This window comes from Macrosteles quadrilineatus, unplaced genomic scaffold, assembly GCF_028750875.1.
Source record: "Macrosteles quadrilineatus isolate MER2022 unplaced genomic scaffold, UCM_ALF_1.0 Scaffold_73__1_contigs__length_606889, whole genome shotgun sequence".
Taxonomy (NCBI): Eukaryota; Metazoa; Arthropoda; class Insecta; order Hemiptera; family Cicadellidae; genus Macrosteles; species Macrosteles quadrilineatus.
This window is the reverse complement of record NW_026542666.1, coordinates 372,116-386,819: the sequence shown is the minus strand read 5'-3', so window position 1 is coordinate 386,819 and position 14,704 is coordinate 372,116. Positions and strand designations below refer to the sequence as shown.

Below are 14,704 nucleotides of genomic sequence, written 5' to 3'. Positions count from 1 at the left end.
AGTCATTCCAGGTTTGAAGTGAACTTCTTAATTGGAAGTACAAAAGACAATGAAAAGCCTGACATTGGATTCCACTTTAATCAGTGTTTAAATTGGTACACTTCTTGTAACACCCGCCTGGCAGGCACTTGGGGCAAGTATGAGGGACCGACTCATGAAAAGTTTCCGTTCCGTCCAGGTCAGCCGTTCTACCTCGAATTCTACGTCACTGAAGCCGAATTTAAGGTTAGTGTGTCGGATGAGTAGCTAGCATTCTTAAAATTAAATAAATGTGTAATTTCCACAGTTTAGTGATAATAAGTTGGCCCTATCGCTTCTACTGCTCTAAATGTGAAAATGAAAATGATCCTTCCAAAATATTTAGCCAAGTAGGATGACCTAAATAAGTTTTCTAAGCAACATACCTGCTCCACTGCATTAGTCCAGTCAATAAAGTTTTTTTTATCACAACTGTTTAATTTAATTGATCATAAGTCAAATACTATGTATACTATGTATAACTACTGTATATCGTGTTGAAATTTGTTTCGTTTTATTTCTGATTAGTTTTCCTATGACTTATGTATTTAACATTTGTTTCTAAAACCAGTATTTAGGTAGGTATAAAATTTAAACTTTGATAAAAGCTTAATTTGTTTCAGAGTAGGTACACAATTTAGCCTTTCTCTACATATTCTTTTAAATAGGAATAATATCGTATAGTGGTTTAAATTACCTTGTTCTGTCCAAAACGATCCTATGAAGTTCGTAGTGACTACAGCTGTTTCGTGCTGCAGGAGCACATCTTCAGGTCGGGAGAATGTCAAGCAGTCATTAGATATTCCTCATGATGGAGTTTGTCAAAAGTTTATAGTGGTAAATAAATAACATAGACACGACATAAAAACACAAAAACACGAAACTGAACATTTAACACTGGTCGACCAGGCGGTAACGAAACACGTGATACGGCACCGGCTGAGGGTAAGTCGCGACTGTCACGTGTCGTCTGCGTTGACTCCCGCCCCTACTCCTATGATATCCTTATCTCGTTCTTTTGTTGTCTTTCTATTAAGGATATGAATGGCAGTGTTGTAGATGATGTTAGACTCGAATGATAATTTTTCGTTCAATATATGCTGTGGGTTTTCCTTTGACGCCTTGTAAATTTCATACTCTTCAACTGTATCCATGTATCGGCCTTTATTACAGAACTGTACTATTTCTAAATTATTGTGAATGTCGGTGTAATTGTGGTTGTGGGAAATTAGGTGGTTTGCGTACGCTGATTTGGAATTTGCCTTAGGCTTGTGTTCCTTGAACCTGGTAGAAAAAGATCTTGGAAGTCTGGCCAATGTAAAAATTGGGGCAATCGTTACATTTCGATCTGTAAATTCCTGTTTTTTCCATTCTATTAGTTTCAGGTTTGCACTTTTCTTTGACGATGGTTGAGAGTTTATCGTTGGTTTTAAATGATACAATAACGTCATTTTTAGCCAATTCGTTTACTAGGGTGTGGTTCAGTACAACACCGTAGTTAGCGCTGACGTATCTTTTATTGCTGTCTTGTGGTCTGTTATTGTTTTTATTGCGTTGTCTACTAATCAATTTATCGATCAAGGAACTATTGTAGCCATTTGCGACTGCTATATGCTTTAAAATATTTACTTCATCGTTGTAATCAGTGGGACTCATCAGTGGGATGGAAAGTAAGCGGTGGACAAAACTATTGCATGCGGCGGTTTTATGGTTATGTGGATGGTGTGATAACGAATGAATTGTCTGATCAGTTGTAGTAGGTTTTCTGTAGATTTTAAAATTTAAATGGTTGTCGCTTCTGGTAATGGTGACATCTAGGAAATTAATTGATTTTGTTTCTTCAATTTCAAGGGTGAATTGCAAGTTCTTGTGAAATTTATTTAAGTATGTATGGAGAAGGTTGATTTGCCTCTCGTTACCATTGAATAAGATGATGGTGTCGTCCACGTACCTACTATAGTGGATAATTCTATTGAGATTTCTGTTGGAATCGGACCAAAGATGTTTGTTTTCGACATGGTTCAAGAATAATTCAGCGAGTATACTTGAAAGTGGTGAACCCATTGTTAGTCCCTCGTTCTGGATGTAATACTTGTTCTCGAATTCGAAGTAGCTTTGCTTCAGGACGTTTTGGGTTAAGATAACCAGTTCTTCTTTTGCCTTCGATGGTAGTGAAGAATGTTTGTCCAAATTGTTTTTAAGTAAAATCATTGTTTCATTAACTGGAACGTTAGTAAATAGATTGACGACATCAAAAGATGCTAGGATGTAAGAATCCTTTAGTTTTATGTTGGAAACCTTATAAATCTATGGTATTCCTGACACTGTGGTTGTTTTCGAGTACTATTTCTTTTCTTATTATTGTATCAAGTTTTTTGGCTATTTTGTAGGTGGGGGCAGGTGTGAAATTTACCAAGGGCCTTATGGGTACGTTAGTTTTGTGTATTTTTGGTAATCCTCTTAACTTGGGAGCTCTAGGGTTGGCAAGGTTTTTTAAGGTTTACAAATATATTATATTGGTTAGTCATCTACGTGAACTGGTAAAGAGCTGGGTGTCGAAAAATAGAGTGTGTGTGGGCTAGTTGAACACCTCTGGGCTGCGACATCGGATCTAGCCCAGTCAATAAACACACAAACTGCCATTTTTCGTAGCTAAATAGTGGAAAGCTGGATTTGTTTTATGTCATAGAACCACTTAAGACGTGTATTTTCGAAAAGTCCCTGATTCTCACCCTTGGGCTTTCCCCCACCCCCACCAAACTTGGAAATTGCAGTCGTTCACTTTATTGGATACTAGCTGTTGTACTCGTGCCTCGCAACGGAGAGGAACACTGAAGCGAAAAAAATTGATATTTAATTTGTGTTATAGGAAATAGTTAAACATTCCCCTTTGGTTTCAAGAACATAACTCAACTAAAACTCTTAGTTTGAAAAATATCTTTGTTTAATGCTAGGCAAACTTATAAGGCTACCTAGTACGAATTATATGAGACGCTGAAGCATTTATGGAAATAATGTACATATACGATTCAATTTTCAAATGATAAGCTTACTTAAACATTTTATTTCGTTGAAAAAACGTACAAATGAAGTAAATAAGGACAAATAAATCGCTCAAAGCTCACTGTAGTAATCAGTTTATATTGATTTAACTTATAATTGATATGTTTTACTGTAGATACTGAGCTTTTTTCAAAGTTCAATCTTTACCTGCAGATCAGTGGTATATCTATACATACTAGTGGTCGTCCTGTGGTCGAAAACTCGACCAAAAACATGTAATGTAAACGTATTGACTATTGGATACTGAAGTAGACATACCATCTATGGACCATCTGTCGCCATTTTTTAAACATGTAGTAGTGTGAGCCATTCACTGAAAGCGTGCCTTAAATTCTATTTTCTACCTTATTTTTTATTGCTGACACAGAGTTGATGGGTCATAACAGTTGCTATAGCTCATTCAAACAGTTTGACTTGGTAAAAAACATTGTGTATTCAACAGGAATTAAGTCATTTAAATCAGCGCAGTCTGTTGGTGGCTCACATCAACTACGACAAATTTAATTTAAAAACTGGCAACAACTTTTCTGGGGATGGAATGTAAGGGTTCAGGCTTCTCTATTTTCACCCAGGCTGTAAATAAAACATGTGTTTGGGTATCTGCATTCCTAAAATTGTATGGGAAGGGAGGAAAAGGGGTCCGCAACGTAGGAAGTGGTGAAGGAAGAGGAGTAAAGGCGAGCTGTTCGGGGTATGGGATCTGTTTATGACCATTAGATTATGATATTTGCAATCCTATGATCCTATGGGAAGGGAGGAAAACAGGTCCCCGATGTAGGAACAGGTGAAGGAACTAGCCAAGGCGAGCTGTTCGGAGTGTGGGAACTGTTTATGACGATTAGAATAATGTATCTACAATCTTAAAATGCTATGGGAAGGGAGGGAACGTAGCCACAGCTATGTGGCTACAGGGAAACAGGTCCGTGAGGTAGGAAGTGGTGAAGGAAGTAGTCAAGGCGAGCTGTCCGGAGAGTTGGAACTTTTTATGACGATTAGATTAAGGTATCTCCAATCCTAAAATGCTATGGGAAGGGAGGGAAACAGGTCCGAGACGTAGGAAGTGGTGAAGGAAGTAGTCAAGGCGAGCTGTCCGGAGTGTGGGTACTGTTTATGACGATTAGATTAAGGTATCTACAATCTTAAAATTCTATGGAAAGAGAGGGAAACAGGTCTGCGACGGAAGAAGAGGTGAAGGAAGTAGTAAGGTGAGCAGTGTGGAGTGTGGGAACTGGAAACCGTTTGTAGCAGTTAGATTAATGTATCTGGAATGCTGAAATGCTATGAGAAGGGATGGAAGCATCTCCACGACATAGAAAATGGTGAAAGAAGTAGTAAAGGCTAGCAGTGCGGAGTGTAGGGAATGTTTGTGGCAATTAGATTAACGTATCTAAAACACTAAAATGCTATGGAAAGTGTTGAAAACAGGTCCACAATGTAGGAAGTGGCTTAGTAAGTAGTAAAGTATGAGCATAGTGTGAGAACCGTCTGTGGCAGTTAGATTAATGTATCTTTAATCCTAAAATGCTTTGAGAAAAATAAAAACAATAAAAGTTGGATAAAGAAATTAGTTTTATTTTATTTAACAAAGGCCATGTTATGAGTAGAATGATAATCATTTGTTATTTTTTTTATAATAAACAACACATGTTTTTAAAGAATATTAATACCAACTCAACTCACAGGCTCTCAGGTTTCAAAATCTTTTTAATTTGCCCTCAAACCTCAAAAGTTCAAAGTTCAAAGGTTCAAAAGTTCCTTCAGTCGACTAGAAGGTAAACTCTTTGTCAAGAAGTCTGCCAACTGAAACCACTCTTCACTACTAACGGTATGTTGGTCCAGCTTCAGCTACAAGAACATAATCTTGAAGATAACTAGGTGGTTGCCTTTGCCTTCCTAAATCTTCCTCTTCCGGTTGTTCACAATATTCAATTTCATCAGGTTCAGCTTCTTCATTTTCCTCTTGATAATTGATTGGCTGACTCTTGTCTTCGCATAGGATAGGAATGGATACGGTTTTGTCAAGTTCTTTGTCTTCATCAGGAACAGTCTCAGCCCAATCTTCTGTGATGCCCTCTGCTCTGACAACCTCTCCTTTCTGATAAGGTTTAAAGACAACATCTCTACTGACCACTATTGTTTGACCGTTGTAGACTCGAAATCCATCTCGTTCATCGCAATACCCAACCAATTTTCCTGGAACTGATTTTGCTGACCATTTCTTCCGTTTCTGTTTTGGGACATGCACATAGCATTCTGTACCAAACGGTCGAAAATGTTCAATTGGTGCTGGTCCTTTTCCATACCAAAGTTCATAAGGTGTACCTTCTGTACTTGTTGGTCCTGTCCGATTGATCACATGACACGCCGTGTTCACTGCCTCTGCCCATAAGCTCTTTGGCAATCTCTTTGAATACAACATGCTTCTTGCTGATTCAACTAACGTGCGCATTTCACGTTCAATAGAACCATTTTCTTCTGGTGTATAAGGCATAACAGTTCTCATAGTGATGCCTCGTTTAGCGAGTCATTTCTTCACTGCATAATTATTAAACTCAGTCCCACCATCGCTCATAAACGTTTTTACCACATGTCCAGCAGTTTGACATTCATTCAAGTATGTCTCAATGCAGTCTGTAACCTCCGTCTTATTTTTGATGAAAAATACTCTTCTGAATTTAGTAAAGTAGTCTTTGAAAACCAGGCAGTAGCGACTTCCTCCTAGAGAAACGTTTTCCATAGGACCACAGAGATCTCCACTTACTATTTCTCCTGCAATTGTTGGCTTTACAGTCCGAGAATGGTATGTAGCTCTGTGTTGCTTGCCTAGTACGCAACCTTCACAAGATTCATCTTCTACCTTGACATGTATTCCCCTGTTTTTAAGAGTTTTTAACACATGTGTCTTATTTTGATGAGCCAGAGATTCATGCCACTCTTGAACGGTTTTCAGTTTTCTACTACACGCTGTTTTAGCTTCTGCATGCGGCAACAGAACATCCATTTCAACTTCATAGAGTCCATTTACACAATGTCCATACAGCTGTGCAACGTTATTCTTCATAAAGACACATTTTTCTTTAGTTACTTTGAAACTAAATCATTTCTTCACTGTTGTGCTGACTGACATCAGGTTCCTTCCTAGCTTGGGAACGTACCATACATTCTCTAAAGTTGTGATGTATCGGTTCTTACCAATATTCACACTTACTAGAATACTACCCAACTGCCTCAATATCATCACCATTTCCCACAGTGACGTTAATTGGTAATGTAAACCTCTGATATGTGTGAAAGAAGTCCCTCCGGAAACACATATGCTGCGATGCTCCAGAGTCTGCAATAAAGTTGTCCTTCTTGTGCTCCTTTGCTACAAAACACAAGAATGGACCACTGTTACCTTTTCTAGGCTCAGTCTTGTTCTTGTCTTCTTTTTCTGATTTCTTTGGACACTGACTAGCATAGTGTGGTCCCTTACAAATAAAACACTTTATTTTCTTCTTTATAGAATGCCTTTTGCCTTCTGAAAAAGAACTTTTGCTATTTCTACTAACCTGTAAGGCTTGTCCATTATCAGAATTCATAGACCTAGGTAGCCTGGACTCAATCAGACAAATTCTCTCTATTAGCAAATCAACACTTCTGTCTTTCACTGGCATGCTTTCCCACACACTCTTGAACTCAAAGAATTCTTTAGGTAGTGTACTCATAATCCTTGACATCAAAACAAGTTCTGGCAGTTCTAAAGCTTTATGCTTTTTAAGTTCATCATTCATTTCTCTGAAGTTTAACTGCAATCTTGAGATATATTTGACCAAATCTTCTCCATCAGTTATACTAGATGTAAAGAACTGTTCCATTGTTCTATCTAGTCTCTGACTTGATGATTGTTCATATATACTCAACAGCTTCTGCCACATTTCATGTGCACTATCACAAGTAGCTGTTAATTCTACATGTGAATCATCTAGAGCATTTTTTTTTTTTTTTTTTTTAAAGAGGTTGGCGGCCTCTTTTAACCTTGCATTTGCCCATCCACATAGACTAAGCGCCCGTGCGTGGATCGTTTACAGCAAAGCAAGGAGTGAGCCAGTACAGTACAAAGGTGAACTGTACTGATAAAATGTTATCGGCAGTGACCAGGATCCGAACCCACGACACTACTGCCTTGGGCCCGAAGTCCGCGACGCTACCGACTAAGCCACCGACTCACTTACAATAAGTACCTGAGCTAAGGTGTCACCTTTCTTGAAATCCTTAAGCTTCTGCTCCTCTGTTTCTTCAGGCCTTGTCCTTTCACCAGTAATCAGATCACTAATTCCATGATGTCTCAAAACTAATTCCATCTGGCGTTTCCACCTTCTCCATGATTGAGAATTGCTTAGTTTTTCAACATTCACTCTTAAATCCATGCTTTTAATATTTTCTGTAGCCCATAACCAAATAAAAACAATAAAAGTTGGATAAAGAATTAGTTTTATTTTATTTAACAAAGCCCATGTTATGAGTAGAATGATAATCATTTGTTATTTTTTTTTATAATAAACAACACATGTTTTTAAAGAATATTCATACCAACTTAACTCACAGGCTCTCAGGTTTCAAAATCTTTTTAATTGAGAAGGAAAGGAAAGAGGCCCCACGACGTAGGAAGTGGTGAAGGAAGTAGTAAAGGCTGGCAATGCAGAGTGCGGGGGAACCGTTTGGGCAGTTAGATAAATGTATTGAATACTTAAATGGTATGAGAAGGGACGGAAACAGGCCCCACGATGTAGGAAATGGTGAAGGAAGTAGTAATGCTTGCAGTGCAGAGTGTGGGAACTGTCTTTGGCAATTACATTAATGTATCTGCAATCCTAAAATGCTATGGGAAGAGAGGGAAACATGTCCACGACGTAGGGGGTGGTGAAGCAAGTAGAAAAGGTAAGCCGTTTTGATTGTGGGAATGGATTAATGTATCTGCAATGCTAAAATTCTATGGGAAGAGCCTGTAGACTGTAGGTTAAAATGAATACGAAGCATGAATCGATACATATTTTGATACATGCAATCGTTTACAATATAAATTTACAACTGAGTTGACAACAGATGATTTTTACTCCGTAGAGGCTAAAAACGATTTTTAATCCCTAAAGAGTAAAAATGCTACTTTAGACCCGCAACGCATGTATTAAAAACGACTGTTTTTACTGCAGTATGACAAAAACAATATAATATGAACCCTTGATGACTCCGCTCAATTTTTTGGATGCCTCTGCGAACGCCACCTAGTAGTATTTACGTCTGACTTCAATTAATATTTTTTTCACTATTTACATTCTTCCATAATGTAAACATTAAAACTTTGGAAGCCCATGGGGCGTAGCTCAAGGGGAATATAATAACAGGAATAGGCCTATATGTTAACCAGGTATACAGGGTGTCCGGTCATAAGTATTAAATAAAATTTTGCATCAAACTACATGGTAATGGCGACATAATGACGCACATTTGAGGTTCCCAACCTCAACTGTTAGGGAATAACAAATTAATTAAGGTTTTCCAAAAATTATTGTAGTTATTATGAAAAAGGTTATATTACTCTGTTTTAAAAATGCACTAATTGTTAATTTAAATGTCATTTTCAGAATCCTCACAAAATTTTAAATAGATATAACACATAATCGTTGGGGTACGGAAAAATATCCTACTTAAATTTCTTTGTTAAACAATTATTTTTAATACTGTACCGACGAAAATTTAAATAACATTTAGCAATTTATTTCTCGGTTACCGAGTTCCGCTGAGTTTAACAAATATTACTAAAAACTTCCTTATTTAAAGGGCTTTACAATGGTGTAATATAGTTTTGGCCAAGTTTCAAATTGCCTAATGTAATTCAATCATTGTTGTGAAAAAACATGGTAGGGCAAAGAAAAGCTATTGTGAAGATTAATACATTTAAGTGCAGGCAACGAATAATTTGTATTTCTTTCTCGCATGCAACGTTATTTATAACTACTAAGCTAAGAAAAGAAACATATAGTTGTAAAATGTGTTTGTGATTATGTTACGGTTATGGTATAATTTTCATATTTCAGATAAGATTTCAATTAACTCGCGGAAGTTAGGTTGTGGCTATACCAAAACTACCCGAAATGGATTAGACGTGGAGGAAGTGACATGGCCTCCTCGATCTCCAGACTTGATCCCGTTAGATTTTTTTGGGGGGGTTACATGAAAGGACTAGTTTATTCAACTGTTGTAAACTCTGAAGTTGAGTTACGGGAGAGAATCGTTGAGGCTGCTGGGAAAGTAAGGGAAAAATTGACGTATGAGGTCACAGTTGGCGCAATTCAAAAGCGAGCTAGGGCCTGCTTGCGGGAAAACGGAGGGCACTTTACACCCAAACTGTGATTCCACCTTAATAAAAGTTGTGCTTCGGACGAAGTATGTCATTGAATTGATTTTTATTGTGTGTTTTTACTAACGTATTGTGGTTTTTTTATAACAAATTTTCCAAAGTCCAAACAAAAACTCTTTAGTGTGATGAAAGTGTAGTCTGGTCAATCATAAATTACACAAGCCCTCATCATCAATGGCCAGCTCATAAAATAGTAAGTAAAATTCATTATTTTTTACAATATCTGTTTTGGTTAAACCGTGATTTTTCACAATAGTGCTTAAAATTCACCATAGATTTGACAGTAGGTAAATGTAGTTATACATTATTGTAAAGCCCTTTAAATAAGGAAGTTTTTAATAATATTTGTTTAACTCAGCAGAACTCGGTAACCGAGAAATAAATTTCTGAATGTTATTTAAATTTTCGTCGATGTTAAAAATAATTGTTTAACAAAGAAATGGAAATAGAATATTTTTCCGTACCCCAACGATTATGTGTTATATCTATTTACAATTTTGTGAGGATTCTGAAAATGACATTTAAATTAACAATTAGTGCATTTTTAACAGAGTAATATGGGAAACGGAACACTGGCGAGCTCTGGCCCTAATCCGGGGTCGAACCCTTTTACGCTTCATTAGGCTTCAGTTCGCACACCAACTAGCTTTCCCCCCAAGAATACCGATCTCCCCAAAAATACCTGACGCGTGGGTAAGAGAGGAGGATGCTCCGGTGGGGGGAGGGGTGCAAAGGGCAATGGCATTGGGGATGAAACACTTCCGTTACTGAGAGGGCAACTGATGGGATAGTGACCTTCCTGGAATAGAATTCTTATTGTTGAGATATTAAGTTAAACAAAATGTATTGTAGCCAATTCTTTGAATCACTAGAGTAATAGGATAAAGACGATTCAGGAAATGAGCTAGCTATTTTCGTCTTAAACTTAATATATGATTCCGTCTTAAGCATGAGTAATATATGAACAGCTCAGGAAATTACCAAATAGTATTGTCAATTTGATTTTTTAAGTTTTGTTATCTATTTAGTCAATCAAATGCATAAAAAAATTAATAGTTATATATATACCTAGTTGAGTTCACAATAAAAGTAACTTTAATTTGGACCGTATTTAAATAATTACGATTAAATTTGAAATAATAATGTAGTAACTAGTTTTGTGTATACAACATTCGGTTGTGAATTTTCTTGTGCTTTGTCTTGAAACAAACATTAGTTATATATGAGCGGTCTCTGGAAGATCACGCGGGTTTGTATGAATAGTTTAATGATGCCTATTGATTTGTTTCTATTGTTTCAGTATAAATTGTTAATTCGATCAGTTTGTTAAGCGAATTTCCTATTCAAAGGTGTAGGCTTATTTCCGGAGGTCTCTTAGTAAAACTCCCGGGACTAATTTACTTTTTTCGTTTTGAAGGGTCATAGAGGCCAAAAACACCATCCGTCCACATTTTTATGTCCGTCAGCACGATAACTCGAGCAAATATAGTCTGATTTTGATTCAATTAGGTATAAACGTGTAAACTTACGTTCAATAATAAATGAGGGATTTCCCGTTTTGAACCTAAAACAAACAGTTTTTCTATTTCTTTTTAAAAAATTTTGTAGAGCTTCAAAAAAATTATTTAGTACCACGAAGCGTTGTTTGGTACGCCTGACGGGGGGGATAAAATTCAACAAAAATTGTAAAGTAAATATTACTATGTTATTTTCATGAAGAATAAATAAACTGTTGCAGTTTGCTTGTTTATTGACGGATATTGTACCTAATACAATCGGAGTTTGTTTATTTCATACCAAGCTATCGACATTTTAACTAACAAACATACCTCTTGACTATTACTTTAGCAGCAAACTTAGATGATCATTAAATCACTGTTATTTAATTTGGAAATAAATTAGACAGTTTTAAAGGAATATTTTTTTTGTAAATCATAGGTAAATCTTAGGCGATCCTCTAGGTAAGCGGAAATTAGCTTAGTCTGCAGGTTAACTACGGCGGGGGTAGTTTATTATGAAACCGTTTACACTCCAAAGGATTTAAATCTGTATAAAAATTAACCAATAAAGAAAATTAAAGATACAAAAAATTATCAATTTGTACCTTACAGTTACAACTAACTCATAAAAATAAATTTGATTCCGATGAGAAATCAAACTGCGTTATTTAAAAATCCTCGCCGCAGCAAACCTGCAGACTAAGGAAATTTTAATTCGTCTGTTTGGATCTCCAAGAAGAACTGGTAATATTGCGATGAGTACAATTTAAATTTATTTACTTATATACATATAAATAATGTTAACTAATAGTGGTTTTGTCCATTAGGGTGCCAAAATGCAAAAAAATATATATTGCTCCCGGGCCCAGGTCTTACGATGAAACCTTCAGTAATAGCATTTTTACTTAATTAAATATCACTATTATAATTCCAATAGATAAATTACTACATCTATAAAATGTTATAAAATGTGCATCTATGAAATGTACATTTATAAATATATAAAACTAGCAGAGTATCCGTTGTTGTGGTGCCAAGTGGGATGCTGGCTTTGGTAGGTGGTTGGGAGCTTTGGTTGAGCCGCGGGTTGATTACGGTTAAGGATTAGAACCCAAATTCGACACAAGAAATAATACAACTGTTCAAAAAAACTAATTTATTTAACTTCTCAACACTGAATAATATATAACACTTTCGAATACAAGTCAAAACTGTAACAATTTCTTCTAAGTCCCAATAATAATTTAAAACTCGATACAAATGAAATACCGCGAGAGGTATTACCCCAGGGGGCAGTCTACTGAGACTGATGCCTAACTCTACTCACAGCTGCGTGAGCTAAACTCTTATCTATTTACAACCAACAATGATAATGCCGGGACAGTCACTTGTTTTTCTGACCATTGTACTATTTGACTATTTGACTAACTTACACAAGAACTTTGTCTGATCACAACACCGTTCTTCGTACGCGGTTGGCTTATAGGTATAAAATGATTATTGCAGTTATACTCTAGCTTTGCTTTTGCAATGGGGGAGGATAAGACTTGAGAGAATTCGGTTCTTTATATTTACGGTATGCTATAGTATTACAGATATAGTTCAGTATATACAGTAGGCCTATAGTAGCCTATTACATATCTACCATAGCCATTCTGTTCCACCCCTGCACCTGAACAATATAAAATAGTAAATTATCAAACATTCACACAATATTAAAAATTATATATTAAATTAAAAACATAAACATAACTGTAAAAATTCCTACTTTGACAGTTCTCATAGTGTATCAAAGCTTTTTGATGCTGCTTACTTCAAATTAGCTGGTATCTTAATGGAAAATATATAATAGTGTGTTACCTTATCACTTTTTAATGCTATTGAATATCATAGAATAACTTTATTGGTGGAATCAGCTGACAAAATTATTTAACTCCTTTTAAATGTGAATACGCATAAGGTTAACATGGGAAACTCCAGAGCCACTGAGGCGGAGCCTGAAAGGAGTTTTGAAATAACAATATGCATATATTTTAATCGGGAATGTGAGCTATCATCACCCCAAATTTCAGCTTAATCCGACCAGTAATTTTCGTGTTTACTTGTCACAAACATACATACATACATACATCCAAACTTTCGTATTTATAATATTCGTAGGATGTTCTTGTTAGAAGAATAATTTAATTACTGCATTCAATAAACCAAACTTAACTATATTTTCTAGGCCTATTAAATGTAATAGGCCTAGAAAATATAGTCACATTTAATCACATATAATGATATTAGCCAATATTAGCCTAGTTAGTAGTGTACCATAAGCACCGGTTAACATAACTTGACTTGACTAACATGACTTTTCATTTTAATTTACCAAATTAAATTTACTTATCATCAATTGGTAATTTTTTTAACACAACGCGAGCATTCCTATTTTGGTACTAAGCAAAGTATAATTTGAATCAAATGTAACAGTTTTAACTGAACTTAAATATACAATACTAGCGGAATACCCGTGCTTCGCTACGGTAACTTTCAAATTGGTAGAAGTTTTAAATGAATTAGTGTCGTATAAAATTCATATAAAAAGTTTGTATTATCAAAATTAAAAACAATCTGAAATTAGTTTTGAGGGGTTCTATTTTCATTTATTATCATAGAACCAACTTGTGCAGTTGAAACAGCTGACAAAATTCTGTATTTCGTATTAAATATAAATACTCATATAGACATGGTAAACTCCAGAGCCACTGGGGTGAAGCCCGAATTTCATTTTTGAGATAAGAATATGTCTATATGTCAATCGGGAATGTGAGCTATCATCATACCAAATTCAACCCTCTCGGTTTAGTATTTTTCGCCTTTACTTGTCACAAACTTCATCCATCCATCCAAACTTTGTCACTTATAATATTGTTAGAATAAGCACCGGTTAACAGATGACTTTTAACAATAACTGGTCTCCTAGTTATATAACCAAATAGTAAAGCACAAATCATAAAAATAAAGCTAAAATAATAGAAACAAAACTTCGTCTACCCCAGCGATCAGTGTGGACGTATGAACTAGACACGAAAATCAAGCTTCAAAATTTACAATGGGATGAGAAGTCTACGCCTTCACTCTCCTCACACTCTCTCTCACTCTCCCGCCCCCTCTTTACTCGACCACCCCTTTCCCCCAGTCCCAGCGAAATACCCGGTATGGTACTGGCGGGGAGAATAGGCTTATGCCAGGTAGTCTTCTCCACTCGCCTCGACACTTTAATGACCCCTGAATTTACGAGTTCGATAAGACGACTAGCCAGTTCTCCTACACTCGAGTAATATAACCTTTTTCATAACAACTACAATAATTTTTGGAAAACCTTAATTAATTTGTTATTCCCTAACGGTTGAGGTTGGGAACCTCAAATGTGCGTCATTATGTCGCCATTACCATGTAGTTTGATGCAAAATTTTATTTAACACTTATGACCGGACACCCTGTATAAGCTACCTTCATACAAAATTCTATTTCAATCGGTTCAGTGGTTCTTGCGTTATTAGGTAACAGACAGACACACACACAAACACACACCATCTCATTTATATATATTAGTATAGATATAGATAATTCAAATTCTACGCATGCTATCGTATTAAAATTTGTTTGGGGGCTATATGATTCATCGCTTACTCAACTTAATATTACATACCAGTAGTTACACTTACAGTAGATTATT

General features: G+C 36.0%; 1 protein-coding gene across 2 annotated transcripts in view; it reads left to right on the top strand.

Moving 5' to 3' along the window:
• Positions 1-14,704, top strand: part of LOC128981979 (mucin-2-like) — a 115,739-nt gene that overhangs the window by 21,558 nt on the left and 79,477 nt on the right. For both annotated transcript variants that reach the window (XM_054401004.1, XM_054401003.1), the window contains exon 5: positions 12-225. In XM_054401004.1, coding sequence (XP_054256979.1) covers positions 12-225 — 214 coding nt within the window. The remainder of the gene's footprint in view (positions 1-11; positions 226-14,704) is intronic.